This window comes from Delphinapterus leucas, chromosome 7 (assembly GCF_059928025.1).
Source record: "Delphinapterus leucas isolate spDelLeu-1000000601 "Yukka" chromosome 7, BTC_Dleu_Yukka2, whole genome shotgun sequence".
Lineage (NCBI taxonomy): Eukaryota > Metazoa > Chordata > Mammalia > Artiodactyla > Monodontidae > Delphinapterus > Delphinapterus leucas.
Genome location: NC_143135.1, coordinates 8433757 through 8460395, shown reverse-complemented (window position 1 = coordinate 8460395; position 26639 = coordinate 8433757). Strand labels below are relative to the sequence as shown.

General features: G+C 49.8%; 2 protein-coding genes across 2 annotated transcripts in view; one reads left to right on the top strand and one right to left on the bottom strand.

The window, feature by feature from the left end:
• Window positions 1-11393, top strand: part of RTN3 (reticulon 3) — a gene marked incomplete at its 5' end in the record, with an annotated part of 31848 nt that extends 20455 nt beyond the window's left edge. Inside the window, 6 exons of the mRNA XM_030763764.2 lie at window positions 2923-3130; window positions 5063-5201; window positions 5642-5711; window positions 6192-6238; window positions 7521-7579; window positions 9218-11393. Coding sequence (XP_030619624.2) covers window positions 2923-3130; window positions 5063-5201; window positions 5642-5711; window positions 6192-6238; window positions 7521-7579; window positions 9218-9263 — 569 coding nt within the window. The remainder of the gene's footprint in view (window positions 1-2922; window positions 3131-5062; window positions 5202-5641; window positions 5712-6191; window positions 6239-7520; window positions 7580-9217) is intronic.
• A 1008-nt stretch (window positions 11394-12401) lies between these two features.
• Window positions 12402-20332, bottom strand: ZFTA (zinc finger translocation associated). Its single transcript, XM_030764373.2, has 5 exons — window positions 20070-20332; window positions 17417-17914; window positions 16504-16890; window positions 15442-15993; window positions 12402-15280 (listed from the first exon to the last, which is right to left on the bottom strand). The coding sequence occupies exons 1-5, from the start codon at window positions 20206-20208 to the stop codon at window positions 14826-14828; spliced, it is 2031 nt and encodes a 676-aa protein (XP_030620233.2). The 5' UTR covers window positions 20209-20332; the 3' UTR covers window positions 12402-14825.
• Window positions 20333-26639: the final 6307 nt, after the last annotated feature.

The following is a 26639-nucleotide window of genomic DNA, read 5'->3' as shown; positions in this document are numbered from 1 at the left end:
TCCTGTTTTAAAAAGTCTTACACTGACGTAGTAAGAGCAGTTGAATAAAAGTAGAAGAGAAAAAGAACATTTCATGGAATCGAACCATTGCAGCCTCTTGCTGGTTTCCTGGTTATGAAATAAACACTAAACCTAAGTCCAGTGGCTTCACATTTTAAACTTTCGGCATCTGTCTCCTTTCTTGCTTTTCCTACGTGTGTTTCATCCTCCTAACTCTCCCTCAGTGTTTGCAGACTATGCCTGTTTCCTTTGTTTGATATTGTGTTCTCAGAGTCCTTGGTCCACTGTACTTGCTAGGAGTTAGGTGCAGAAACTTGACTAGTTTGAGGGGGGTTATCAGAAAACAAATGAAAGTTGTGGTTATGCCATCTCTTGGTCCTTAGCTTAGTTTAGCTCATGTTTAAGGACAGCTATGAAGCAACAGCTATGAAGAGCCTGCTGTGGATAAATAAAGTGACAAGTGCTCTGACGAAAAATAAGGCAGAATGAGGAGATAGATGAGTGATAGAGAATGAGGAGGAGAGGATGTGAGATAGGGTGGGCAGCCTCTGAGGCTCTATCCCATGCACCAGGACCTGAATGGGGTGAAGGAGCAAATTGTGGGAAGTTGTGGTCAAAGAGCATCCCAGAGGTTTGTTGTATTGAACCATCTTTTCCCAGCTTTCCCTCTGTTATCCCCCTTCTAATCAGGATGTTCCTGCTTCTAGCCCACACCACAATTCTACCGTTGTTTTTAAGGCCGAGCCCAGGGCCTTCCATGCTGTTATGCAGCTTGTATACTGCACACCTATAGGGGGCACCAGTCACATGTGTTATCATTGTAGGTTTGACTATTTCGTCACGGTTTTCCAGCAGATGGCAGTAAAGTTCACGAGGAAGGGTGGCTTTTTCTAATTTGCACAAAGGTAGATTTGCATTTAGGCTAACGTTTTTATGCCTTTTTCCTTCTCTAATACATTAAGGTCTTTTTCTCTCTAGGCCCAGCCTTATCCTCTAAGCTTTTCTCTTTCTGTCCTTTCAAATATTTCAAACTTAAAGAATTGTAAGCACAGTAAGAAAAACTCCCATATATATAACCTTTGCTCTAGTTCACCAGTTGTTAACATTTGACCACTTTTGCTTTCACTCCCTCCCTCTCTCTATAGAACATGTTTTTTCCTGAACCATTTAAGAACTGCTTGCAAATGTCCTTCCCCTTTATCCCTAAATATTTTGGAGTATGTTTCCTTCAAACAGAAATTGTTTGGAATTGTTTTGCATAGCCACAGTATATTTATTGAATTTAGGAAATTCAACATTGGTACAGTACTTTTATCAATTATATTATAGTGTACATTCAATTTTTTTCACTTGTCCCAGAGATGTTCTTTATAGCTGTTTTTAACCCCCTTATCCAGTCTATGATCACAGTTTGCATTTATGTGTTGTCAAGTCTCTTTACTCTCCTTTTTTTTTTTTTTTTTTTTTTTTTGCGATACGTGGGCCTCTCACTGCTGTGGCCTCTCCCGTTGCGGAGCACAGGCTCCGGACGCGCAGGCTCAGCGGCCATGGCTGACAGGCCTAGCCGCTCCGCGGCATGTAGGATCTTCCCGGACCGGGGCACGAACCCGTGTCCCCTGCATCGGCAGGCGGACTCTCAACCACTGCGCCACCAGGGAAGCCCTCTTTACTCTCCTTTAATCTGAAAAAGTCCTTCAGCTTTTTCTTGTCTTTCATACCACTGATATTTTTGAAGAATACTGGTCAATTGTTCTGTAGACTTTTCTCAAACTGGTTTTATCTGGTGCTTTCTCATTAGATTCAGGTAATATGGTTTGGCAAGAATACCATTGAAGTGATGTGCCGTTCTCAGTGCATTACATCAAGAGGCACATGGTATCTGTTTGTTCCATTAATAAGCGTTCTGTGTTGAAACTGTTCTTGTAGTCATATGAACTGTGACATACATATATGGATTATAGTTAAAATTTGAGTGTTTACCATGTGTTGTGTACAGTGCTAATAAGCATTCTGCATACATTAGCTTTATATGTTCCTTAAAACAACTCTAAGAAATAGATGTCACTTTCTTCATTTTATAAATGAGAAAACAAAGGTTTAGAAGGGTTAATTAAGGTAACATGGCTAAAAATGACCAGAACTCAAACTCCTGTCTCTCCAATTCCAAAGTCCTTACTCTTCTTTAGAAGGAAAGAGTAGCACAGAAGAAACTTGCATAGGGCTATTAGTGTTGAAGTTAGACTTCACGGATTGAAATTCAAATGTTGTGTCATTGCTAGATTGGAGGTAATTGCTAGCCCTCACACTCTGAGTTTTTGAGGTGTCTTTAAGGAGAGGAACTTAGATTTTTCCAGTTTGGATTTCCCAACCATAAGACCCACTTGCCTGAGACAGTCTTGGTTTATACCTATTTCCTAAGGTATTAACAGTGTCCCCATTCATTTTCAAAAGTATCATCGTTTAGTAACTATATGGTCCCCTACCCAAAATCCTTCCTTGAGTTCTCTTCAGATCAACATAGAGACTGGTGTTTCATTGTAACCAACGCTAACAGAACTTGGTATGTTTTTATAAGCATGGTTTGCTTAATTTAGTCAACAGCAAGATTTTCCCACAGTTGCTCTACTGAAACATTTAAAGTAAATGATGTTTTACCCCATCTTACTTCAGTAGCCACGACTAAAAAGTCAGTTTCTAAGTTTCTGTAAACCTGTCCAGAAACCAGAGGTACCTTTGGCAGTGTGAATCATCATCCCTGATGTAATTTGATTTTCATTTATCATTGTCTTAAGGCGGGGCTGCACCTGTAATTGAATGCGAGTGTAATGTTTCTCCAGTGTGCAGGACACAGCCAGGGAGAACAGTCCTAGCCTTGTGGCTCATGGGTGTTCATATAACTTATGATCCGTTTTCCTTTGGCAGTGCACGACTTAATTTTCTGGCGAGATGTGAAGAAGACTGGGTTTGTCTTTGGCACCACACTGATCGTGCTGCTCTCCCTGGCAGCTTTCAGTGTCATCAGTGTGGTTTCTTACCTCATCCTGGCTCTTCTGTCTGTCACCATCAGCTTCAGGGTCTACAAGTCTGTCATCCAAGCTGTACAGAAGTCAGAAGAAGGCCATCCATTCAAGTGAGTTGAAGTATCACAAGTAACACTCTACAGTTTAGGGAAGGGATTCACTGAGGCTGGTCAGATCTAAATGAGACCTGATTAAAAATCAAGAATTATAGGGCCTAATGCAGCCGATCAGTGGCATGAAGCATCAACTTGAGACCACCTTATAAAGTGAACAAGTTGGGAGCCAGGAACTTTTTAACAAACTAGAGGCTCACCAAAAAGGACTATCTAAATTCCTGAGCAGGGTCAGTAGGGAAAGCAGAGCATCTAGGACGGCACTCAGATGGGGTCCCAAGTACATGTTTAAGCCGCCACATAGTTAACTCTTAAAACAGCCTTGAAATCTTGGTGTTGAGGCTGCATTCTTGGCGATACCAGAACTCAGTGTGTTTACTCTTGGTTTTATTACTGATTTCCTTCCTGTCTCTCCTTTAGTTTCCTTAATACCAGGGGCAGGTCTTGATTAAGTCGGTAGGTCATGCATTTCTAGAATCCAGTTGCTAACCTTTCCTACATTTAACAAACGTTTTCCTCACGCTTTTCCTCTTGAAGGTCTTAGACCATAAAAACTTTAACATCAGCAAATGACAGGGTTTTTTTGTTTGTTTGTTAGTTTTTAATTTACTTTCAAAATGACAGTTTTTTAAAACCTCTTCTCATGGAAAAAGAAACACTTCTGTGATCTCTCAGAACTCTGACAGAACAGGTGTCTGGCTGCAGCGCTGGTCCTTGTATTTTCTCCTGGTGAGAATAGAAGCGATAATTTAAACTATATATGACATTTAAAAAGTTATTTGTAAATTAGTTTTAACAAATCAATAGTTGTTGGTTGGTTGAGTGGGTAAATTTTACTGTTTTGCCACAAGTTCCAGTGTGTTAGCAGGGCTTTTTTCCCTTTTGCGTGCCACTGTTATGGAGTTATAAAATGTGTTTTGCTAAGTTGTATTAATTACAGCATCTAATTTTTATAACTTTTGTATTTGGTAAATATTTTCTTAATAAATAGGAAAAACATGTCTGTTACTCTTCTGTTTTTCCCACAAGACTATAGGCTCTTTAAGGCAAAAGCAGTTTTATCTTTCCTGATATCTCTACACCTAGCAGAGGGTCTGGTGCTCAGTAGGCGCTCAGCACGTACTGAGCGAATGAACAGATTATGAGCAGATGGTTGTATCTCAATTCTGTAATGCGTCTGGGGACAGAGCCCAGGTCTTTTTGTTTTTTTAACAAATATTTTATAATGCCTCCTTTATCATTTTGAAATGAAATTCATAGATAATATACCATATAATATACCATATAATATAATGTTATATAATATACCATTGTATGGTATATAACATATATAACAACATTTTAAAAATTGATCATTATTATAAAGAGTGATAAATAGAAAGCCATTGACAATAAAATAATGTGTATTCCAGTCAATATTTAATTGCTTGGACATAACTACACCAAAAAAAAAAACCCATAATAAAGACGTGCACATACATGTATAATCTCCCTTATAGGTGTGATTTTCTAAAATGATGGGAGAAAATCTTAGTAAGGTTTTAGCGTAAACAAAACACAGTTTTAGACAATTCAGGATATGTTAAAACTGTGGGAAAAAATCCTTTGCTTTTATATGTTCTGGGCTCTTGATAATTATAAATAGGTTCACCTTCACGAATACCCTGTGAGGCAGTAAACGTTATGCAGGTATAGGGCAGTTCTTTCTTGTGCATGACACTCCCACACTGCAGACATCTGGCAGCTTTGTCTCTGCCCACTGAATGACAGTGGTGCCCCCACCCCACCCCATGGCAGCAGAAAATGCCTTTGCAGATTGCTAAAACACACCCTTTGGGGCATTTCACACTCTAAAGAACTTCTGTGCTAACAGAAAGAGATCTTCTCTTGCCATGTCAAATGTGTGACTGTTGTTTCTTCTTCTGGAAGAGCCTACCTGGATGTAGACATCACTCTGTCCTCAGAAGCTTTCCATAATTACGTGAACGCTGCCATGGTGCACATCAACAGGGCCCTGAAACTCATTATTCGTCTCTTTCTGGTGGAAGATCTGGTTGACTCCTTGAAGGTTAGTTGCCTCTACAGCTTTTGGTGGTGAGGCTGAGGAAAATCAGGGACTAGGTTATAATTCAGAGGAAAAGCAGTTGATAGGGTTTTGTCAGACAAAAGCAAATGTATGCTTTTCTCAATCAACCTGTAAAAATGGGGACAGGAGTTAGTAAAGGAGGTACCTCTGTGCCTGGAGAACTAACATCAGAACAAGGCTAACGTATTGATAATTGACAGAAATGCAGTTACAGTCTGTTTGGGGGCCTGAGAGAACTATAGAATTCTCTTATGCACCCTCAAATGTACAGTACAAATGAGGTAACCTTCATTTTGAAACTATTTATGGCATACATCACTAAATTTATGCAGAATCAGTTAGCTAGAGAAGAATGGCATCAATTAACCTGAACTCGGCATTACGATTATTCCTGCTTAACCCTCTGATGTTGGCCTTCACAGCTGGCTGTCTTCATGTGGCTGATGACCTACGTTGGTGCCGTTTTCAATGGGATCACCCTTCTGATTCTTGGTAAGATGGCAAGGAAAATGTCTCCAGGCTCTATGAAGTAACTGGTAAGAGTAAGAGCAAAGAGAGTTGTCAGCATTGCTCCAGTCCTTCCACATTGGCCCAGCCTTTAACATCCATAGCGACCTTGACCTCAGAGGAATCTGTGTTTATGGCCACAGGTTTATTAAATGGTCCTACCTAAAAAGAAATATCCAGACAGCTAGAAATAAAGGAGAGTTGTCTAGATTTGGTTTAAATATGGGGATCTTATTTGTAGAAATCATTTTCATAATTTGGAAATTATTTGTAGTACAAAGAAGGAAGCCTGTGTACCTGTATCTAACTGTCCTTAATTGAGAGCTCTGGCCAGGATTTCTCATATTGAAGAAGATCTGTGTTTCCCTATATTTTATGAGGAAAAATGTTCCTGTTACCCATGGCTTGGGACTTTGCGACCATCTCACATTTACACTTGCCATGTCTCATGATTCTGTCTTATAGCTGAACTGCTCATTTTCAGTGTTCCAGTTGTCTATGAGAAGTACAAGGTAAGCATTTGTCTGTTTCTAATCAGATATGCCAGTTGATGTATGACTAATTTTAGCTCATTTTTTAGGCATTGAAAGTTCAGAGCAATCCTTTTCTAACCATTTTTACAGTCTAATTTTATAGATCAGGTGCCTGTAAGAAACTGGTAATAGTGGTTTCCTTTAAGGAGAGAAGCTGAATGTCTAGGAGAGATAAGGGTAGGAAGGGAACTTATACCTTGCTGTGTGCCTTTTGAGGGTTTTGTTGTTGTTGTTTTTATTTGGTTGCGCTGGGTCTTAATTGCAGCAGGTGGCCTCCTTAGTTGTGGCATGTGAACTCTTAGTTACGGCATGCATGTGGGATCTAGTTCCCGGACCCAGGGATTGAACCCAGGCCCTTTGCATTGGGAGCGCAGAGTCTTATCCGCTGCGCCACCAGGGAAGTCCCCACCTTTTGAGTTTTTATCACATGGATCTGTTCCAAAAAAATAAGCTGAAAAAAATGCTTAAGTAAAAGCTGGTGTCTAAAAAGAAACTTAAACTGTTAAGGCTATTGTGGGAATCCATCAGTATGAACAGATGTTTGCATTGTAGAGTGGTGTATACAGAGTATACTAGATCCTATGAGGTTATTCTTGATAGATTAAGTCATGCATCAGCAGACTTTTATTCATGGCTTTTTTTTTCTAATTTTTTACTTTTTTATTTTTGGCTGCATTGGGTCTTTGTTGCTGCGCCCGGGCTTTCTCTAGTTGCGGCAAGTGGGGGGCTACTCTTAGTTGCAGTGGCAGTCTTCTCATTGTGGTGGCTTCTCTTGTTGTGGAGCATGGGCTCTAGGCACGCAAGCTTCAGTAGTTGTGGCTCACGGGCTCTAGAGCGCAGGCTCAGTAGCTGTGGTGCACGGGCTTAGTTGCTCCGCAGCATGTGGGACCTTCCCGGACCAGGGCTCGAACCCGTGTCCCCTGCATTGGCAGGTGGATTCTTAACCACTGCGCCACCAGGGCAGCCCTATTCATGGCTTTTTGATATTAAATGAATTAGTCTCACCCAGGAGTAAAAACACATTTCTGATTACAGAATATAGATTAGACACACAGTTTCTAGTATTCAGAAAATGCTATATACTCCAGTGTCTCTGAAGGAAATACCTAGCAAGTACTTTTTAAAACTGAGCACTATTTTCGTTTTCCAGAATATTCCATAGTGTTTTTTAAAAATGGTTAAAGTAGACAAAAACAAATTACCTTCAGGAAAATTGTTAATCTGTGCGTTGCCACAACTGAGTTGCTTTTCTTCGTTAAAGATCCAGATCGATCACTATGTTGGCATCGTCCGCGATCAGACCAAGTCAGTTGTTGAAAAGTGAGTATGCTTAGGTCCCACATTTCATCTTGACATGTGCTTTTCTCCCCCCAATTATTTTTAGTCTCCTGTGTAAAATGCTAATGCCAAAGAAAGTAATTTTTACCCTGGGGAAAAAGAAAACCTTGGTTAATAGTTTGATTTTACTAAAAATTATTTCATCTGCTTCTTTGTAAAGCATGCCTTGTATCTTACACTAAAAAGGATCAATGGAGTTAGGACCACTCTGCCTTTTTGAACCGGTTTTTAAATGTTCGTGGTTGTCTACTCACCTTCATTTATTTTCACAAACATCAGTTTTATTTATTTTTTGGCCATGCCACGCGGCATGTGGCAAATTAGGTAATCAGTTCCCCGACCAGGGATCGAACCCACACCCGCTGCAGTGGAAGCGTGGAGTCTTAGCCACTGGACCAAGAGGGAAGTCCCCAGTTTTCACAAATATCAATTTTAAGCTAAACTCTTCCCTCCCTTTTCAGAAATAAAAATTTTAGTAAATCAATGTATTAAAGTTCAAAGCTACCTCTTTTTTCTAAGACTACCAAATCCTTCTGTTTTAACCACTTTAATATTTAAATCAAGTATAAAATGTTGGTAGACATTTTCATGACTCCTTATTATATCACAGAACTGTTTCTCTTTTTTATTTTCAATTATTTGTAACAAACACTATGGAACCCAGCACTTTGAATTAAAATGTTAATATTTTTCCATACTTTCCATGTTTTCTTCAGATATTCTTTAAGAGACAAAACATCACAAGCATTTAAATCCTCTTTGTGCCCACTCCCACCTTTCACACCCCAAATTTTAGTGCTTTTTCCAGCTTTGATAAGAGGAAATCTTGACTATATCCAGACAGCCCTGGCTTGATGCCAGGATCTTTACCTACTCTTTTGCTTTCTTAGGTAGACGTTGGAGGTCAAGCCAGACAAGGGCAGTTAGGACAAATTTGTATATGGTTGCTGTTTACTCCTTACTGTAAAAGATGATCATAACCTAGCTTTAAACCTAAAGTCTTGATTAGCAGTGTGAGCTGATTTGGCCCACTCGGTGGGATGTATCGTTTGTGGGGAGTAGCTTTGACATTAGCTGAGGGATGTGAATGTCCCTTGGTACCCTTAGCGATGGGTAACCTCAGTGCACAAAATAAAGGACAGCTTTAGTGTCCTGTGAGGGGCGGGGAGCTATTGCCAGCCCCTGTAGTTTTTTTATATGTGACCTTGACCCTTGACTCCTGGCTCCTTCTGTGACACTAATGGGTAACCTGGCATTCCAAGAGAAAGGGGCTCTCGCACTGCCATCATGTAGAGCACAGTCAGCAGGCATTATGCCTAGATACATCTCATTCTTCTCTGGAACCCCCAGTGAAGGAGCCAGGAGGTTCAGGCAGTCAAAGAGGACAGGCCGCAGGCACAGCAGCAGGGAGGGGGACGGATCCTGGCATACTCCTCAGCTCATCCCAGGCCGGACTCGGCCCCTGCCACTTTTCATCCAGAGGAAGCCCTGTGGAAATGGGAGTGTTTTTCACATGGCTCCGGTAAATCCAGGAGTGTCTTCTAGCATCGGTGTTAAAATAAAAACCTAGAACTAATGTCTATATTTTCACCCTTTTTTTTTTTTCCTTTTCCTCAATAGGATTCAAGCAAAACTCCCTGGAATTGCAAAGAAAAAGGCAGAATAAGTACATGGAAACCAGAAATGCAACAGTTACTAAAACACCATTTAATAGTTATAATGTTGTTACTTGTACTATGAAGGAACCGTGCTCAGTGTCAGCTTGAGCCTGCATTCCAAGCTTTTTTTTTTTAATTTGGTGTTTTCTCCCCTCCTTTCCCTTTACCCTCAGTATCAAGCACAAGAATTGTTGGACTTAAAAAAGAACTGATATCTTAGAACCCAAAAGAATAAAGAAAGAATCAAATTAATAGGATAAATCAATACCTTAATGATGGTGGAGCTTTACCTGTAGCTAGAAAGGAGGGGAAAGATTGGAGGTAAAGGAGAAAATGGAAAATAAAACACATCTCTTGGGTTCTTCTATTCAAATTTCAAGGACTAGTCAGTCTTACATAGCTTTCCATCATAGTTTTGCCCTTATTTTTAAGTTAAGAAATAATGATTAACTTATAAAGAAATTATCTGGGGACAAGAATGGGATTCTTTCCCTCTTTGTTGTTGTTGTTGTTTTGTTTTGTTTTTTGCAGCCCTGTGATCCCATCTTCCTGCCCCACAATGTGAGCAGCTACCCCTAATATCCTTCTTCTTCGTTTAACGATATAACTTTCAACTCTATGAATAACTTATAGTTGATAGTGATAATTCCTGATTCTCAGAATGCCATCCGATAACCAAGAATGAAGATGGAAAGTAGGATGAGGAGGAGTGCACAGGGGTGCTGCTGCGACTCCCGCTCACCCTTAGGAGAGGAAAGGCTCCGCCATGTGGGACGGTGGGGTCTGTGTCATTTCTTTCGGACACCAGTTCTGAGCTTTAGTTTGAGAGCTTATTCCTGAATGGGCTTTCCTCCCTCTTTCCTACCCTCAAGTTTAATAGATATGGTTGTACTTTTCTTATTATAAAATAAATGTCTGTAACTGCTGTGCACTGCTGTAAACTTGTTAGAGAAAAAAGTTAATCTGCATGTGGGCTCCTCAGTTACTGGGTTATTGTAATCCTGTCTCAGTCCATGGCGGGGAGACATCCTCAAGAGGTGAACTACAGAAACACAAAGGCCTTTTTTCTCTTTTCTCTTTTCCTCCTGCACATGGTACATCTTTAACCTGTGCTCATCGTTTTCCCCTAAGGACCAAAGCTGAGCTGGCTTGAGAGGAGATTGTGTCTGTGGTTAAGAGATCACAGATTAGTGTAAGGAAGTGCATTTTGTGATTCATAGGGAGTTTTAACTTGGAGGCTAGCTTATTGGGTGTGTGTTGTTTGAGGGTTCCTTTCATTTTCAGGCACATAAAATGTCTTGGCACCTCTACTGTGGTACAGGGTACCTTTTGAGAGTGTTTTCCGAGAAGCTTTAGGTAAGGGTGATCAGGCAGGGCCAGATTGTGTTGACAGGCTCCGTGCACAATTAAAAGACAACAAAACAGTTCACGTTGACATCAGATGGAGGGCGTTTGGGAATCTTTGATTCCCATTTGAGACTTATAAGTGTCTTCCTCCCTTTCCAACATGAAAATTCAGTAAATTTGAAAGAAAATCATCTGTGAGTTCCTTCAGGTTGTAACTCATAGTCGTGATAATCCAGAGGGAATATGCACTGGAGACTTTAAAGGCTACAGTCTTTGACGGTCCCAGAGCAGTAGAAGGTAGTGTAAGGAAGTTTTCCTTCTACTTTGTTGAGGAAATTACTTAGGAATTTAGACGGGTAAAAGGTACCCTTGCCTTACTCCACTCGCTTATTTTCTTAGCCCCCTTTCCTTTTGAAATGTTTAACTGATTTCATGTCATAGTAGGGAATGCATTCTCCATCCCCATCCTTCGCCCTCCCGGGAAGTCAGTGCACTGATCATCTTTTGGGGCTTCCCCTCCAAAGGACCTTTTTCTGCACTGGAAGCCTCCACACCTAGCTCTTTGTTTTATTAGTGCTGTGTTTAGATTAATTTGGACAGATCTTTGTGCCACACAAGAATTTTTTGTTTTTTTAAGAAAAATCTATAGGTGAAAAATTACTAACGAAACTGTGTGTGCGTGTATGTGCGTGCAACATAAAAGTACAGTAGCGCCTAAGGAGCTTGAATCTTGGTTCCTGTAAAACTGCAAATTGATGTGGTATTAATAAAATAATAATAGTAAAAAAGAACACAGTGACTGTGGTGTCATTCTGCTAACTTTATTCTTTATACACAGTTTGGGTAAAGTAAGAACCAAACAAGGCTTCCCCTGGCCCCCTTCCCACTCCACTTTTGAGGCATTAAAAAGCAAGTAATAGTTGATACTGGTAATGATTTCCAAGACTGTAGAATTTCCATAGTAGAGCAAAACTGTGCACTTGGTTTCTGAAAGAAAATAAGAGACCCTCTAAGAGATGACCTTAGGAGAAAGACGATGAGTGGAAGGGGGCCGGAGGGGTCTGTTGTCCCAGTTTACACCAACCTAGGAAGGTTCCCCCACCTGCAACATGAAGCAGCCTATAACTCAGTCACAATGTACTTAAAATGAGAGTCAATCACCATGGCAAATGCAAACTTTTCCGTCAGGTTTTTGCTGAAAGAACTTGTCTCGGATTAGCTCTTTCCCAAAACTAAGGCTGCCATGACCCTTAAGCTGGATTTGAAAAGTTTATTCAACATACCTCTTAGAAAACTTAGGCTGAAATTTTTAAAAAATAACTGATGCAAACAACTTCACAAATACGCATACAAATGTTCAAATAATATCACTAACATGGTATATAAATATGTATTCAGAGTAACATTTACATATTGGCCATAATAGCAAGCATACCATTAACAAAAAAATTCATGAAGAAACTTCACCTGTTCATATCAGACTCCCAAGGCAAGGAGGAGGCACCTAGAGATGGGGACCACCTAATCTCCTAACTCATGAGGCTATAGCTGCAAAGTAGTAATCACTGCAGTGGCACTTTCTAGATCATTGGTGCTCAGAACTTCAGCATGCCTCATGATCACTGGAGGGCTTTTCAGAACGGACTGCTGGGCTCCACCCCCGTTTCTGATCTACAAGGTGGGGCCCAAGGATTTGCCTTTCTACTAAGTTCCTAATGGGATGATGCTGTTCTGGTGGCCACTTCTGAGAACCAGTGGAGTGCTCGGGGCTGCTGCTTACTAAACACATCTGCTCCTGCCCTCCTAAGTCCTCTCCCTATCAAGGGGAAAAACCATTCCCACCCTGCTCTCTGCCCTGGCTTACCTGAACTTCGGCAGAGGGCTTGGATGACTATAATAACTGCCCCAGTTTGCCTACTGTTTTTGAACAGGCAGAGTAGCAAAAGTGGCACAACACTCCTGGATCTGAAAACAACATGCATGAAGGAAAATAAAAGAATGGCAGTGTCCAAACTGGTGCCATCCATAATCCCTGTTGTGAAGCTTTTAATACTGTCTCAAAAAACCTGGAGGTTCAGACACTCTAGGAATTCACTTTTCAGTCAACTGACAGCCCATGCAGTTATTTCCTGTACCCCTGGTGGCATCAACAACACACCACCAGAGCCTTGCCCAGTAGAGAGGCCTTGGGCCGGGCGGCAGTCAGCCCTGCTTCGGGAGTTCTGATGGAGAAGGCTGCTGCTGGTGCCCTCCAGCTGAAGCCAGTGGTGGCAAGGCTGCCCTATAGGATACTCATTCGTTACAAGCAAGTGTGCTGTTCTCTGCCATCCCCAGGAGGCCACAACTGCGCTGCGGGCCTGCAGCACCCAGCACAGGTCATCCTTCGGCAGGCCTAATGGTAAAAGAAATTTTAACTCACCAGAGATTGGGAGGCCGTGTAGTGCAAAGAACACTGAATTGGGAGTTGAGATTTTTATGCTAGTCCTAGTACTATTCCTGCCTGGTGTGTGTGTGTGATAAGTTCAGCTTCCGGGCTTCATTTTACCTATCTGTGAAAGGGGTGGGGGCAGGTACGAGATCTCCAAGGTCCTTCCAACTCAGACAATCTTGAATTATATAAAAATGCTATAAAATCCGTGGTATAAAATTCAATTCCCAATCAGGAAGAGTCAAGGGGACTGGGCCTGAGGCACTTGAACCTTGGGCTCTGGCCTGGGGGCACTGGGATGAGAGGAAGGGCTTCTTTGCTGTCTGCTTTCCCACCCACAGAGGCAGCTCCTGGCCCCAGGTGCCAGGGCCCCTTCCCCTCCAGACCCAGCCCTGAAGTCCCAACCCGCTGACCTCCCCACTCTCAGGCTTTAAGACCAAAGGAACTGGCCTATGTGAAGAGCAGACAGTGGGTGCCAGAGACTCCGAGGAGGGGCCCCGGTGAGGCACACATTAGTCTATGATGTTTGGGGTCCTCCCATCCGCGCCTCCTCGCACCTCCTCCCTTTAGGTCCTTCCTCCACCACCTCACAGCTTATCTCTGATACACGCATAATAAATAAGACATTTGCACATAAGGGTGACGGACAGCTCTCTTCCCGCCCCTCCCCCTCTCATATAAAAGCATTAAATACAGTTTCAAAATAAAATACAAAGAGCAAAAAGGGCCTGATCTCGGGGCCACCTGTTCTCCACAGGAGAATGAATCTACACATCCCTCTCGGACCTGCCTGGGAGATCGTGGGGCCCACTCCCGGCCCCTCAGGACCTGGCGCTGCCGCGGGGAAGAGAAACGAAGGCCGAGGCCCGGCCCCAGGCCCTGGGGGCTGAGAACGGGTGGCGCGTCCACCGCGTACAAAAGGGGACAGGAACACAACGCCAACTGCCGGGACCTCCAGTGCCCCGGGCTCGGACTGACGGGCGCTGAAGCAGGAGCGCCTGACTGAGCTCAGGGTAAACGGAGGCCTTCGGAGCAAGAGAGGAGCAAAGGAAAAAAGTGCTAATCCCTTTACAAGATCTCGGTGCGGACGGCCGTGGTAGGGGCCGGGGAGGCGGGTGGGGCGGTCTCGGAGAGCCCGCCCCGGAGGCAGGCACAGCAGGCGGGGCCCGGCCCAGCTCCGCCCCCGCCCCGGGCCACCGTCCCACCCGACCACCCGCGGTACTACGCGCCTTCACCGCGGGCTGGCTCCCCAGCCTCGTTGCCTCTCCTCCCGAGGAAGGCCCTCGTCCGCAGTCCAGGCCCCGGAGCAGTCGAGAAAGCCAGTAACGACTGGGCAGCAGCCGCCCCGACCCGGGAGCCGTGCCTGCCGACGTACAGCTCTGAGAGCTAGACCCCCGGCCGTGAAAAGGGGTCGGTGCGTCCTTTCTGCCTCCCCCACCTACTTGGGGCCCTAATACTGACTGTCGGTGCCCCCGTCCCGGCCTGGCACAGGATCGCCTCGCGGGTGCGGCCGCGGCCCGGAAGCTCTCCGTGCAAACGCTGTGGCTTCTCAGGAACGTGAGGCCCTGAGCGGCGAGGGCCTGGGCTCCGGGTCCGAGAAGAGAGCGCGATTCCTGCGGCGCCCCGACTAGCCTGGGGAACTCTCTGGAACCGAGCGCAAGCCGGAGACCCCCACCCAATCCCGAATCTCCGCCCGGCCCGGCCAGCGGGGGGCAGCGGCAGCGGCCAGGGCCGCGGGAAGCTGGGGCTCCCAGCCGGACAGCCAGCCGGGCACGGCCCCTCGAGTGCGAGTCCTCTACGCCCGACACACGGCGCCCGCCTTGAGGTCCGCGCCGCCGTCGCGCGGTGCCGGGGCGGGCGGTCCAAAGCCCTCGTGGCCATAGCAGCGTAGTGCCGCCTCCTCGTAGGCCTCCAGGATGGTCTGGCGCTCCTCCGGCGTGAAGTCCATGGAGAAGGGGTGCACCTGCAGAATGTGCCGCTTGATGGTGCTGACCTTGAGCGTGGCCAGCGCGCCCCCGCACACCATGCACACCAGGCCGCGCCGGCTGCCGTCGTAATCCATCAGGTACTCGCCCCGCCAGCGCGGCTGGTAGTTCCGCCTCTGCTCTCGGCTTCGGGGCGGCGGCGGCGGGGGAGGCGGCGGCGGCAGGGGTGGGAAAGCGAGTCCCCCGGGCTCTGGGCCGTCCTCATCGTCCTCCTCTTCCTCGGCGGGCCGCTCCGACGGTTCTCCAGGGGAAAGTGGGACGTCGCCTAGGACGGAACAAAGGACCGCATTGGAGCGTCTGGGCTTCATAACCCCCCACTTTGCGTTGTCCCACCCTCCCCTCTCCCCTTCGACCTTCCACTCTCCCCACCCCCTTCTGCCCTGGCCCCTCTCCCTCTCCACCTGCTCTGGCCCTCCGCCAGCTCACCCCACCACTCCTCCTCCTCCTCTGGCTCCTCCTCCTCTTCCCCTCCCCCCTCCTCGGAGGCTGCGGCTGTGCTGGGGGCGGCAGGGTCCCTGGGGGACTCGGGGCAGGGCAGCCCCAAGGCCAGCAGGTGGGCGGCCTTCTCGCTCCACTCCTGGGCGATGAGGGCCCTGACTGGCCCGCTGAGGCGCGTGGAGCCCGGGTGGCGCTGGCGGATGTGCCGCTTGATGGTGCTCATCTTGAGCGAGGCCAGCGCGCCCCCGCACACCATGCACACCAGGCCGCGCCGGCCGCCGTCCAACTCCATGAGGTACTCCAGCCGCCAGCGCTCCTGGTAGTGGCGGCGGTGGTCGCGGCCCCGCGGAGACCGGCCCAGGATCCCCACCCTCTCGCCCTCCTCCAGCTCCTCCTCCTCTGCCGGCCCGGGCCTCTCAGGGACCCAGCCAGCCTCTTCCTTTACGTCTGGGGGGCTGAGATCCTGAGAGGAGGGGGCTCCAGCAGCGGGGGCCGAGTCCCGGCTCTTTCTGGTCAGGTCCTGGGGGACGAGGTCATCGTCTGTTGGGGAAGGGGTGAGGGAGAGGGGCTCAGCCTGCTGGCTGGGTTGCCCTTACCCACACAGACAGGGTCCCTTGCTCCACACCCCAGCCCTAAGCTAGAGGGCCCAACCAGAGAGAGAGGGAGAGGGAGTGTGTGTGTGTGCGCGTGTGCGTAGGGGAGGAATAAATCCTCCCGGGTGTGTGTGTGTGGGTGTGTGTGTAGGGGGGGAAATGAGTCCTCCCGTGTGTGTGTGTGTGTGTGTGTGTGTGTGTGTGTAGGGGGGGAATGAGTCCTCCCGTGTGTGTGTGTGTGTGTGTGTGTGTGTGTGTGTAGGGGGGGAATGAGTCCTCCCGTGTGTGTGTGTGTGTGTGTGTGTGTGTGTGTAGGGGAGGAATGAGTCCTCCCGGGTGTGTGTGCATGTGTGTGCGTGTGTGTGTAGGGGGGGATGAGTCCCTCCCGGTTCTGGCCACAGACCTCACTTTGCAGCCCTTATATGATGGGGTCCTGGCCCTGGGATGGGCCTCGCACCTGGTGGGGACTGGGTGAGCTCAGACAGTGCCTCGGGCTGGCCACCCCAGGCTTGCAGCAGGGCGCTGCGCTGGGGGCCGCTGAGCCCCAGGGAGCTGGGGTGCACCTCCAGCACGTGGGCACGGATGTCATCCAGGTGCAAGCTGGGTAGTGCCCGGCCACAGGCCATGCACACCAGCCGGTTCCCCCGCGGGTCATAGTCCATGAGACACTCTGCCCGGAACCAGTTCTGCAGGGACTCCTTCAGCCTCCGCTCCAGGCGCCGGGCACCCAGCCCCCTGCTGCCCCCAGCCCTCCGGGAGGCAGACAGGCGCCGACGCCGAGCCCGGGGTGCCCCTGGGCCCCCTCGCCGCTGGCGCCGGCCGCCCCCACCAGCTGGGGCTTTGCCTGAAAGGGTTGGAGGAAGGGAAGGAACTGAGATGCTGGCCCTCCCGGGGAGCCCCCACCACCACAGCCAGGTCCTCCATCCATAAGCCTCTCCCTCACTCTGACTCTGAGCCCTCTGCCTAAGCTTTCCCCTGCCCTTCCTCTCCCCTCAGGTCTTCACTCCTCCAGCCCCTAATCCTCCTGAACACAAACCCTCAGCCCACCTGACTCCTCCCCCAGACCCACATTCTAGCCCCTTCCCTAGACTTCACTGTCAGTCATACCTTTCTAGTGCCCTCTGCTCCCAGACCTTCCCCGGCCTCTCTCCCCAGCCTCCACTCCCTGGATCCTTCTAAAACCAGAGTGGTTAGTGGTTAGACCCCTAATCCCACTGTCTCTCCCGCACTACTGTCCAATAGACAGACCTCACCCCAAAAAGGAGCAAAAACTTGCTCCAGAAAACCAGCTACTTGGCTGAGAAGCCCAGGCTGTCCCCACCCGGCCCCGTCCACTACCCACGCCCTTGCTTCCCCATGTCCTACGTTACCTGGGCCCTTGGGAGGGCAAGCCTGGAGGCCAGCCCCTTCCTCCTCCTCTTCCTCCTCCTCCTCCTCCTCCTCCTCAGCCCCCTGGGCCCCTGGGCCCTCAGCCTCTCCACAGGCCCCCAGCCCCAGGTGGGCATCCCAGCTGTTGCTGATGACTTCCTTCTCCCGGGGACTCCAATGCAGGGAGTAGGGGTGCTTTTGGCGGATGTGTCGCTTGATGGTGCTGAGCTTGAGAGTGGCCAGGGAGCTGCCGCACACCATGCACACCATGCCGTGACGGGCAGGGTTGAAGTCCATCAGGTACTCCAGCCGCCAGTGGTCGTGGTAGTAGCGCCGGTGGTCACGGCCAGGGATGCGGCTCTTTCCAGGCCTCGAGGCCCGGGCCTCACAGTGGTCTGAGTATTTCCTGCCTGAGGATGCTGGTCCCCTAGCCCTGGAGGAGGGCAGGGGGGCACTCCCCCAGCTCCCCAAGGCACCCCCTTCCAGCTGAAGATCTTGCCCTGAAGAGGGGGAAAGGGAGACAGTTTTTCAATCCCCGATTTCCAGGGAAAGAACCTAGGGCTTCGATTTTGCAAGAGAAGGGAGGGGGGAGAGAGGTCATTCAGGGGCAGGAAAGGGATGGCAACAGCAATAAAAGGGAAGTGGGAGAGCAGGGCGTCAAAACATTGGTCCTTTACAGAGAGCAAGACCCCTTTAAGAGAGGCTCAAGAACAAAAGAATGCAGGGCACAGCTCTGGCTTTTTAAAAAATAAGGTGAAGGCCGAAAGCCAAGGAGGCAGCAGGCTGTGCAAGGCCCCCTTTTTGGACGAGAGCTGTAGGGGTACAGCCAGGAGAGCAGCATGCCGGGGCGGTTACAGCCGCAGCGGGGTGAGAAGAACAAAGGGGGCATCTGTCTGCATCCAGGGCTGCACACAGGACCCACTGCCCAAGGCCCCAGCCAGGAAGGCCCCACCCAAAGATGATCTTCTCCCTTTTTCCAATAATGCCTCAAATACACCCTCCTGAGAATCCCATTTTAAGGGGCACTAAGCATTGTCAGTTCCCCAAATTTAGAGACCCACAGGAGGGATCCCCATGACAAAGCTGTCAGCACCTCCAGAGAAAGGAGTTTTTAGGACTCTGACTTTCCTAGAGTCTGGGAGAGCCGATGACTGAAAGGGGATGACGGCAGGAGGGCCACCAGAGTAGCTACTGAAGACTCTGCAGCAGGGAGTGGCCACCACCCACTGGAGTCCATTAAGTCTTTCTGGGGATTTATTTTTTGCTCTGGCCGGGAGCCGGCCACTGCCCAGCAATCAGAGGGCAGTCAGTGGAGAGGCCACCAACCCAGTGGTGTTCCCTTTTGCCAAATAGACACTGAGCAGTCCCCCACTTTCCCTACACTTTGGACCTTATTTTATTTAGAAAAGGGTCTCCTGGACAAATAGGCTGGATAGACAGGTGTGATCATTCTCCCAGTGGAGAATCCCCCGGTCTGGGAAACAAAAGGCAGGATCAGAGAGGGCTCCTGTCACCACTGTGTTTTTGCTTGGTTTTGGTGTAAGTAGATCCAAAGAAAAAGAAAACACTAGTTTCAGAGTCAGAAACCTGGGTTCGACTCCTGGCTTCACTGGTAACTTGCTCTGTGACCTGTGACAGGTCATGTCCGCTCTCTGGGCCTAAGCGTCTTTGTCTGCAAAGGCAGTGGATAGCTAGCTGGTCTCTGAGCATCCTTCCAGCGCTGGATGTTAGTCTAAGGTGGACTGGCGCTTTAAGAGCCGAAAAAAGGGGAGGAGCTGGGATTCTTTAAAAACAAAAGGGGATGGGGAATTTCTGGGAGGGGAGCTCGGGGATTAGGGCTGAGTCTCCCTAGCCTGGACAGTCTTCAGGGTCTTAAGGCTTTGACCATGAAGCAGAGGGATGAAGAAAAACAGTCTCCTCTGAGAGCAAACGAAGAGGACTGGCTGGTCCCCCTATAGCTGACAAATTGTGGCAAAATTTCTGAAAAGAAGGGAGGGGGTAACGCGCGGACTGGAGGGGGTGTATGCCTTTGTGGACGAGCCCATCCCTTTAAGGACTGCCCGCCGTGGGGAAGGTACTGGTAGGTCCCCAAGAGGCGCAAGCCGTGCTCTTTCCCAGGGAGAACGTAGGGAAAAAGAAAAAGGGTTCCTTTCTCTAGGCAAGGCCACAGAGGAGAGGACAGCCCAACTTAAAGCGGCGGAGTCCCCAGCACAGTTCCTCTGGTGGGAAGCCCGGAAAGGGACCCAAGGTCTGGGCAGACTTTTAAGAGACAGCCGGATAAGGGAGACCACCTGGGAGTCTGAAAGAGAAAGGGGCGGGGGCCGCAAGTCCAAGAGCCTAGAGCGCGAGACCCGCGGCGCCTGCCCAGGCCCTCTGGGGCCCCTCCAGCTTGGCCTCCAAGGCGGGGGCCGCGGGTCCCTTTAAGGGGGAGGGGATCCGCCCGAGCCCCGCGGGCCAACCCCGGGAGCTGGGCGGGGGGCTCCCCCGCTGGCCCTGCAGTCGCCATCCGCGCCCGCCAGGTGGCGCCCCCGGCCGCCCTGCCCGCGTCCCCCCCTTTGTTCGGCGGAGGAGAGGGGCCCGGAGCCCGGAGCCGCAGCCCTCCCCTCCCCCATGCCGGGGCCCCCGCCCGAGCCGCCGGCCCTAGCCAACTCTTACCGCCGTCGTCCTCCTCGGGCTCCGCGCCGCCGCTCGATCCGGCGGGCGGCAGCCGTCGGCCCCGTGCCGAGGCCGCTGCTGGCCCGGGGCCGCCCCTGCCGCCGCCGCTCCGGCTCCGGTGGTCCCCGCCAGGCTCCATGCGCTGCGCTGCGGAGCGGGGCCCCGGGGCGGCAGGGCGCGGGGCCGCGGGGCCGGCGGCGGCCCGCGCGCGGCGCTCGGTGCGCGGGGCCCCGGAGCGCGGGGCGCATGCACTGGGCGGCCGGCCGCACGGACGGCTGACTGCTAGCTCGGCGGCGCGGGCTGGACCGGGGTGGGGATTCCTGTCTGGGGCCCCTGGGGCTCCTTTAAGGGCTCCTGGGTAAATTTAAAGGGGCCGCGCGCTATTTCCTCCTGCCAGCTCGCGGGGGGCTGGGGGGAGAGGCATGAGGCGACCAGCCCGACCAAGGCTCTGCAGCCTTCGCCCGCCGCAGACGTTAGGAGCACGGACCTCGCCGTCCTCGCGGGCCCGCGCCGCCGCCTCCGGGACTCGGGTCCCGGCTCCTGAAGGGTCACCGAGGCGGCCAGGGGCGCCGCGTCCGTTGCGACGCGCTTGCACCCAAGCTCGGCTCGCAGCCACTGCCCCCTCGGGGCATCTAAGCGCCCGGCTCCCCGCACCGGCGCTGGCAAGGGGGTCGCCCGCTGGGGAGGCCCCGGTCCCTGCCAGGGACTGCCTCCTCCCGCGCGAGCTAGGCGCGGGCCCCAGAGCGGACACGACTGGCAGGGGCCCCAGATGGCCGCGTCCCTGCAGAGAGGGTGGAGCCGCGGGGGCGGCCGCGCCCCCTCCCGCGGGAGCCGCCCGGGAGCGCTGGGAGCTCGGCCTTCAGCATTGGAGGGCGGACGGGCCAAGCTCCCCCGGAGCTGGCCGGGGCGGGGACCGCGGCCGCAGAGACTCAGGCCGAGGAGAGGGGGCGCGCAGTAGACCGCGGAGAGCGGGCTGCGCCGGGGCCCGACGCTGCCGGGCGGAGGTGGCCCCAGGATGGAAGCCGAGAGGGGAGGGCGTGCGCCGCCGTGACTCAGGCTTCTGCCCCCGCAGGCCTGGGGGTGCGACACGAGGCCCTAAACGCGGTCCCGGACCCTCTGCCCCGCACGAGGAAGGGAAGAACGCTGTCCCCGGGCGGGGAGTCGGGCACCTGGGGACCCGCGCCACCACGGCTGGGAAGCTCTGGGGCGGACCCTGGTTGCGAGTCCCGGGATGCCTCGGAAGCCCCAGGTCCCAAGAAGCGGAGAGAAGGGACCTGGAGAAGCAGCTAGGGGCACGGCAGCCTGGAGTCCTTCCTCGAGGACCGGCTGGAGAAGCAGGTGCTTTCTGTGCCTGTGGTTGGTCGCCCACAACAAAGGCGATTCCTAGAGATCCAAATTACAGGGTGCGGGAGTCCATACAGGGTCTCATTATTTGGAGGTGGGTTTTATTCTCTTCTTCGGGGAGGTGCCCAGCGACCCGTTAAAGAAGTCACTCTTGACACATTCATTTGCTCACTCTACACCTATTGTGTGCCAGCATGCTCCCAGGCGCTGGGCAGACAGCAGTGAGCAAGGTGCGCAAATCTGATACTGTTTCTGACTTAGCACCCACAGCTTATAAAAAGGAAACGAGTCCAGTCCTTGGGGAGCCATGGGAAATATTAAATTACTTGGGACACAGGAAGCCTGCTTTCCTAAGTGTTCGTGAAGAGGGACCAGGAACTAAAATTTTTGAAGTGTCTAAAAGGTGTCTGTCCCATTGGAGATGCTGTCCCATCTCTTCCTCAGTCCCCATGATGGCCTGCGAGAGACATCACCCTGGGTAAACAGAGTCTCCGTCCTACAGCTCTGCTCTCTCCACTACTGGCCTTGCTGCACTCCACCCACTGGGGTGCCCACCAGGGGCCCTGGTGCTGATGTGGTGCCAGATGGGGCCATGAGATGGGGGATTCCCTTATTCATATGTCCTTCGCCTATGCCCGGCCAGGGACACAAAAGGAAAATAAGACACAGACCTGGCCTTCACATGTTCCTAAGTATGTTTTTGAAACAATTACAAAGACAACCCAAGTTCAGAGCTGGCCACTGAGAGACACTTTTGGTAAATGTCCTTCCGGTTCTTTTTCTCTGTGTATAAATAGGATAATTTTGCTTGTTACCAACAAAAAGGTATGGACACCACCTAGAGCCATTTTTAACAACCTCTGGCTCCTCTCCTTGCTCACATCCTGCGTAGCTTCAGGACCCGCTCCAAGCTCCACAGGTCCAAGGCATCTTCCACTCACCAACTGATCCTCACAGCCACCCTACAAAGATGAAGCTTTGCTTTGCAGATGAAGAAATGGAGACTCAGAGTCAAGAGTCTCACTCAAGTCCATTCATTCATTTACTTATCCACTTATTCAGAAAGCATTGACTGAGCCAGTCCTGAGTACGTAGCACTGGGCTAGGGATAAAGAGGTTTAAAGATTACATAGCACGGCTCTGGGAGGTTCCATTCCCCACTTCCTAGGAACTCTCAGTCTACTGGGTGGACAATGGCAGTCAGGGTCACATTAAGACTTTTCATGGGTCCTAGGTACTTTTGCCTCCATGGGCATCTTCCTCTAAAAAAAAAAGAAAAAGGAAAAAGGAAAGGAAAAATGATTTAATGGATTTTTATGGGCCCTACAATTTTTTTTTCTGATGTGAGAAAAAATAACACACTTTCTTTGACCCTTAAAGTTCTTTTTTTCTTCTGATTTTTAAAAAAGTTAAAATATTTTCATGAGCCCCTAAGATTATCAAGGGCTCTAGGCACTGTGCTCCCGGTGCCCAATGTCTAGCCAGCCTTGATTGCAATACAGGATGACAAGTGCCAGGGGAGAGGCTACCCAACCAACTGGGGAAGACTTCTTAGGGAAGGTATGGCTTGAGCCAAGTCTTCAAAAGCCAGGAGGTATTGCCAGGATGAGAAATAGAGGCAGGGAAGCTCTGGGGTGAAGGAAGATTTCCGGTGGGAGAGGCAGAAAAGGAAATGGAAAGAGCAGGGACGAGAGCCTCAGGTGCCTTGCTGAGAGTCCGCGTTTGTCCCGGAGGCCTGGGGAGTGCCTGGAGCCAGTGTGCAGGGCAGCCAGCAGGCAGCCCTGAGAACAGAAGGGAGGAGGGCGAGAAGAGAGAGAAAGACGGGACACAGATGGAGCCGTCCACGCCAGCCACAGAAAGGCTGTAAGGCAGCAGCTACAGGGTACATGGAGAGGAAGCCGAAGATTTGAGCAGGGTCCCAGCACATCGTGGTGCCATCTTCATTGCACACAGAGACACTGGAGGGGGGTGTGAAGTGCCACCTGTGCCCCCAGCTGAGCCAGGAGGAAGGTGCACCTCTTCGCACCCACAAGCTATTTGTTAGCCAAGCGTGTACCTGAAAGCTGCCTCCACCTACAGCGAGCATCTTTTCCTATTTCACTAGCACAGAGAAGCACCCCACCCTTTTTTAAATGAATGTGATTTTTAAAAATATTTATTTATTGTATTATTTATTTTGGCTGCGCTGGGTCTTAGTTGCGGCACGCGGGATCTTCGTTGTGGCATGAAGGATCCTTCGTGGCGGCATGCGGGATCTTTAGTTGTGGCATGTGGGCTTCTTAGTTGCAGCATGCGTGCGGGATCTAGTTCCCCGACCAAGGATGGAACCCGAGCCCCCTGCATTGGGAGCGTGGAGTCTTACCCACTGGACCACCAGGGAAGTCCCCAGAGAAGGCCCCTTTAACTAATTTCTAACAAAGGCCCTGTAGATGCCAGCAGTGGTCCTAGATTGAGCTATATTAAGAGGGTAGAACCTACAGGACGTGGCAACTGATGGAAGGTGATGGCAAGAGAAAAGCCTGGCTAACTCCCAGTATCTGCACTGGAAGGGCAGGGATAGAAAAAGAAAGACAGATCTGAGGGCGGAGACAGAATGAGGTCACAAGTGGAGACCTTGGAGCCTGTATGGAAGCCAGTACTCCTCGTTTTTGCACGAGGCCACTTCCCCTCCATTCTCTGACACAGATGCTCAGGCCACCGTCCGTGGTCCTCAGCCGGCAGCACCGCAGGCTCCTTAGGGTGGCTGGTCCCAGCCTGCAAGAGCCATAGTCTCTCGGGGCAGAATCGGAGTGTCTTTCCAGGGCCTCAGTGGCTCCTCTGGAGTCCAGTTGAAGGAAGGGCCTCCCTAGTGACTAGAAGGGGGTACTGTGAAGAGCGTTCCTAAAGGAAGTTTTTCAGGCCGTAAATAACATTCACCTCATTAGACCCAAATTTGCCACAAATTCTAGATTCTACTTTTCGAAATGTCTCAGAACTATAGAACAGGTTCAGAAAAGTAGGATTTCGGTGTTCTCTAGAGGGCAGACCTAAACCCTTTCAAAGAACAAAAGTCAATGGGTCATATAGCCTATGAATGTCAAAGGGACTTTCCATGTAGACTGTACATTAAATCATCCCTTGTAAAACTCCAAAGGAATTTCAAACCCAAAGATTATCGCCAGGTGTAAGGTAAACTTCAAACTTTATATGTGCGTGTTGAGGGGAGAGAGAGGGGAGGCATTTCAACCCCAGGCACTCAAATTTGCAAATAAAACAGCCAATAATGTCTCTGTTTTTAGAGAAGAGAAAACTGGCAAAAGTTGTTTCCCAGTGTTAACTTAGTCGAGTGTTCATTGCAGGTGAAGAGGATGTGACATATCCCAAGAGGGAAAGTCACAGGTGAGAAAGGAAGTAACTTGTCCAAAACACAGCTAGTAACTGTTGAAAAGAAGACTTAAACTCCAGCCTCCCAGTCTCTAAAACCCTGACACTTAAAAACACTTTTTTTAATTATAAAATATGTCAAACATACAGAAAAAAATTATATAAGTACCTATGTACATATTCTCATACCTCCCAGCTTTAACAACTGTAAACATTTTGATACATCTGCTACATAGCATTTTTTAGGAAAGAAAATATCACAGAGACAGTTGAAGCTCCAAGACAAGCCTTCCTGCCCCATCTCCCTCCTCCCTCCACAAGTTCACCCTTCCTGAAGCTGGTGCTTATCCTTCCCATACAAGTTCCAGTACTTTCACTGCCCACGTATTCATAAACAATATAAAGCAATGACTTACATGTTTTTAAGCTTTAACTAAGTGGAATTACTCCATACTTATCATTCTGGAACTTTCAAAGTTTCTTGCACTTACCCACACTACAAGTTTATTCTCAAACACATTCATTTATTCATTCATTCTTTCATTCAACTCTTGTTTATTGAATGTTTGTTACAGATCTCACCACTGAGGTTGACTCACAGATGAAAACCCTAGGTCTCACATTCTGATTTCTGATTCTGATTCTGGAGGAGCTGGTCCAATAAAACACTCTTTTATTTGTTTGTTTTTAAGTTTAAAAATTTTTTGTTTTTATACAGTGTTTAAAGGTTACTTTCCATGTATAGTTATTACAAAATAGTGGCTATGTTCCCTGTGTTATACAATAATTCCTTGAGCCTGTCTTACACCCAATCGTTTGTACCTCCCACTCCCCCCACCCCCAGTGAAACATTCTTAATGCCCAGGCTGTATAGCTATTTATTGGGGTGACGTGATCACTCAGAAAATACAGGATAGCATTCGTGTTCTTACCTGTTGGTGCCAAAGGAAGAGTAACTCTAAGGACCATGGCTCAAGTGGTTTGAGTTCCCACTAGTGCAGAAAACCATAGATGCATCAAAAGGTCCTCAGAACCAGCCTCAGAAGCTGGCCTGCTGCTGGGTCCCCAGCTCCTCATTGTGGGGATGTCTTCAAGATGGTCTCAGTGTCCTACCCTCCTGATCTGGCATAAACATTTGAGGATTTTAGTCTTCCCTCTACTTCACCCCACTAAGGAGAGACAAGTCTCATAGTGGTCCAACTCCCTGACCCGGCCCTGAGCAGAAACAGGGAACAAGAAGTAACTGAGGGACTTCCCTGGTGGCACAGTGGTTAAGAATCCGCCTGCCAATGCAGGGGACACGGGTTCAAGCCCTGGTCGGGGAAGATCCCACATGCCGCGGAGCAACTAAGCCCGTGCGCCACAACTACTGAGCCTGAGCTCTAGAGCCCACGAGCCACAACTTCTGCAGCCCGCGTGCCTAGAGCCTGTGCCCCGCAACAAAGAGAAGCCACCGCAATGAGAAGCCCACACACTGCCACAAAGAGTAGCCCCTGCTCGCCGCAACTAGAGAAAGCCCACGCTCAGCAACGAAGACTGAACGCAGCCCAAAACTAAATAAATTAATTAAAAAAAAAAAAGTAACTGACCGGCAAGGCCTTCATCCCTGTCCCTCTTTAAATGTGTCAAAACCAGACATGTGGGAAACTTCGCTGTTGGTCCAGTGGCTAAGAATACAGGGGATGCGGGTTCAATCCCTGGTCAGGGAACTAAGATCCCACATGCCGCGGGGCAACTAAGCCCGCCACAACTACTGAGCCCACGTGCCACGACTAGAGAGAAGCCTGCGAGTTACAACGAAGAGCCCCCACACCACAATGAAAAGATCCCATGTGCTGCAACTAAGACCCGACGCAGCCAAAA

Bases quoted from the DNA above. Each gene is read 5' to 3' on its own strand.
- ZFTA (XM_030764373.2), bottom strand. From the start codon at position 20,208: ATGGAGCCTGGCGGGGACCACCGGAGCCGGAGCGGCGGCGGCAGGGGC. The intron at 17,915-20,069 runs GTAAGAGTTGGC...CCCCCTCTTCAG, and splicing joins GCCCGAGGAGGACGACGGCG to GGCAAGATCTTCAGCTGGAA. The intron at 16,891-17,416 runs GTAACGTAGGAC...CAACCCTTTCAG, and splicing joins TTGCCCTCCCAAGGGCCCAG to GCAAAGCCCCAGCTGGTGGG.